The sequence below is a fragment of the Mus pahari genome, chromosome 1 (genome assembly GCF_900095145.1).
Source record: "Mus pahari chromosome 1, PAHARI_EIJ_v1.1, whole genome shotgun sequence".
In the NCBI taxonomy this organism is placed as follows: domain Eukaryota; kingdom Metazoa; phylum Chordata; class Mammalia; order Rodentia; family Muridae; genus Mus; species Mus pahari.
In genome coordinates this window covers 95,838,105-95,841,066 of record NC_034590.1, presented here as the reverse complement: position 1 = coordinate 95,841,066, position 2,962 = coordinate 95,838,105, and the positions used below count along the sequence as shown (strand labels likewise).

Below are 2,962 nucleotides of genomic sequence, written 5' to 3'. Positions count from 1 at the left end.
ACAAAAAAAAAAAAAAAAAAAAAAACAAAAAAAAGCCACCCTCTCTGTATCTGGTAGACCTTAGCAAGGTGTACCAGACAGAGGTACAGGGTCAGCCCAAAAACCAGAATAAGTAAAATCAAAGAAACAGAAACACAGAGAAAATATATAAAAAAAAAAAAAAAAAAAAAAAAGGCTAAAGGTATTAAAGGCATTTGCCACCAGCCAGATTGGGTTTGTTGTTGTTTTAAGATAAGGTTCCTCTGTGTAGCCCTGATCATCAGGGAACTTGCTCAGTAAACCAGGCTGGCCTTGACCTCAGAGACCGGCTGCCTCTGTCTCTTTAGTGCTGGGATTAGAGGCATATGCCATCGCCAGCCTGGTTTTTGGTGCAGGGTACTTAATCTTGGTTCTTCACATTGCAGTTCATTGGTTCTGAGCCTCCTCCTGTCAGGAGAGACACCAGAGGGCGCGAGGACACCAGTCTTGGTTAGAGGAAAACTCGTTGTGGCCATAGACCGCCTCCTCTTTCTCCTAAACTATAGGCATCTTTTCTTGGATGCAGGGTCTCACTCAGTATGTAGCCCTGGTTGACCTGGAACTCGCTATGTAAACCAGGCTGTCCTTAAAATTGCAAAGATCCCCTTCCTTCTGCCTTCTGAGTCCTGGGACTAAAGGCACGCGCTACTACACCCGACTCTATAGGAATCTAAATGTCCACAGTGATAGCTCGTGATTGGTAAACAAAAGGAGGCAGCTGCTCGCCCTATTTATCCAACAATTACTGAGCAATGAAGCCATCAGCCAGTCACTGAAGAAGAAAAGAGGAAACAACTCACTAGCATCTATAGAGATGTAGTATTTCCAAATAATCCACTCTCTCGTGTGATGACATGAAATCGGATAAATGGGTATTCCATCTAGGGCGATTAACTACGCCAGTTTGAGAGGCCCCCTGGAGGCTGCTGGTGGAAGTAGGAACGAGCGTCGGGTTGCCATAGTGCAGGAGCCCAAGAGACCCTGGAGGCTTCCGTAGGTGGTGGCAGGTCACGTGTTCAATCCTTGCACCGGGTGACTCTCCGGTAGGGCTCCGGCGTCACATGACCTGCTCTTGGGTAACATGGCGGCAGTTGGGTTGCTGCGCTTGGACTGAGCAACAGCGAGTGTGGCGTGCTCCTTCCCGGAGTGAGGAGTGCGTCAGCGTGAGAAGAGGGACTGGGTCCTGGTCTTCCTGCTCCTGCCCCAGCGTTACCTGCACCTCCTGTGTCCTCTCCTCTGTCGGAACCAGAGGGAATGACAAAGCCCAGGGCTTTTCGCAGTGGTGCACTGTGCATCGAAGCACGCTCCTAGGCGACAGTGGGCAAGTCTTCTCGCAGTCCTTTCTCCAACCTCCTTCCGTCGGAGGTAGGACCGAAGCGTGGGCGGTTGCGATTCTCCTGGGACCATGGCCGGGTCCGACACGGCGCCCTTCCTCAGCCAAGCAGATGACCCAGACGACGGGCCAGCGCCCGGCCCTCCGGGGTTGCCAGGATCCATGGGGAATCCAAAGTCCGGGGAACTCGAGGTCCCAGACTGTGAGGGGCTACAGCGCATCACTGGCTTATCTCGGGGCCATTCGACCCTCATAGTGGTTGTTCTGTGCTACATCAACCTTCTGAACTACATGGACCGCTTCACCGTGGCTGGTAGGCACTGATGCTCCGAAGAAGGGACATAGGCAAGGGAGAAGTTCCCTAGGATAGGGTCGCCTCTTGGCGCTCATCCTTTGTTTTTTCTTTCCAGGGGTTCTTACAGACATCGAGCAGTTCTTTAACATCGGAGATAGTAGTACTGGCCTCATCCAGACTGGTGAGTGAGGCTACTGCCTCGTTCTTAGCTGCCTCAAGTAGGCCTACATACATGCAGGGTTGTCTAGTGAGGCTTTAGTGGCCAGGGTTCTTGGAGGCAATGGCTGTGACTGCTCTTGGGCTGTCCAGCTGAACTGGGACATTGCACAGAGGGAGCCAACTAATTACTATGAATCGGTAGGCAACACACTCACCCTCTTTAAGCCTCATTTTTCTGGTCTGTACAATGAAGCCAGTAATAAAATGGGCTAGTTCTTTAGACTGGTGTGAGGACTAAGTCATGCCTTGTGTGGCACATAGTGGGCACCAGGATACAACGGCAGGAGTGCTTGGTGCTGCTGTGGGGGAAAGTCTTCATTTCTTTCTGAGAGCCTATTATGTACTAGGTCCTAGTAGTGCGCCCCAGAAGTGGTAGGTGCCCTACAAGGACGATGGCCAGGCATTTTTTGCCTATAGTTCTGTCAGCTGAGGAATAGCATTGTCTTTCCTATTTCTACTGGGAGAGCTACCTATATTTTTATCAGAAGAGCTAAGATTTGCCTAGGGTCACATAAGCAGAGAGGTGAGTGAAAATTTGAAACCAGGTCTTGAAGTATTATTTTCCCTACTCCAGGCCAAAGAGGAACTGGACGGAGGCATTAAGTGTGCAGGAAAGAGAACGAGGTCATAGGTCCACACGGTGTGGATTCAACACATGCGCACTGAACACGTATTTTATGCTAGGTTACGGATTAAAGGAGTCGAAGTCCTGGCCCACCCAGGAGCTGACACCCTGCTGTGCCCGAGGGGGTTAATTAAAATGGAATATTTTTTCAGATGGATAAGGTTTATGTAAAAGAAGGGTAGAGCCAGGTGTGGTGGCACACTCCTTTAATCCCAGCACTTGGGTGGCAAAAGGTTGGAGGGTTGCTGTGAGCTTAGGCAGCCTATGTTCACAGGCTTTCTCTCCTCCCCACCCCCAGAAGGAAAAGAAAAAAAAAATGATAATCTGGTTGTGTCTGAGTTGGAATTTGAAGCAGTTGTGTTTTGTTTTGTTTGGTTTTTTGGTTTTTTCGAGACAGGGTTTCTCTGTGTAGCCTTGGCTGTCCTGGAACTCACTCTGTAGACCAGGTTGGCCTTGAACTCAGAAATCCGCC

General features: G+C 49.9%; 1 protein-coding gene across 1 annotated transcript in view; it reads left to right on the top strand.

Moving 5' to 3' along the window:
- Positions 1-554: 554 nt before the first annotated feature.
- Positions 555-2,962, top strand: part of Spns1 (sphingolipid transporter 1 (putative)) — a 7,987-nt gene continuing 5,579 nt past the window's right edge. The window contains exons 1-2 of the mRNA XM_021187181.2: positions 555-1,664; positions 1,762-1,827. Of these exons, the coding sequence (XP_021042840.1) occupies positions 1,424-1,664; positions 1,762-1,827 (307 nt within the window). The 5' untranslated portion in view covers positions 555-1,423. The remainder of the gene's footprint in view (positions 1,665-1,761; positions 1,828-2,962) is intronic.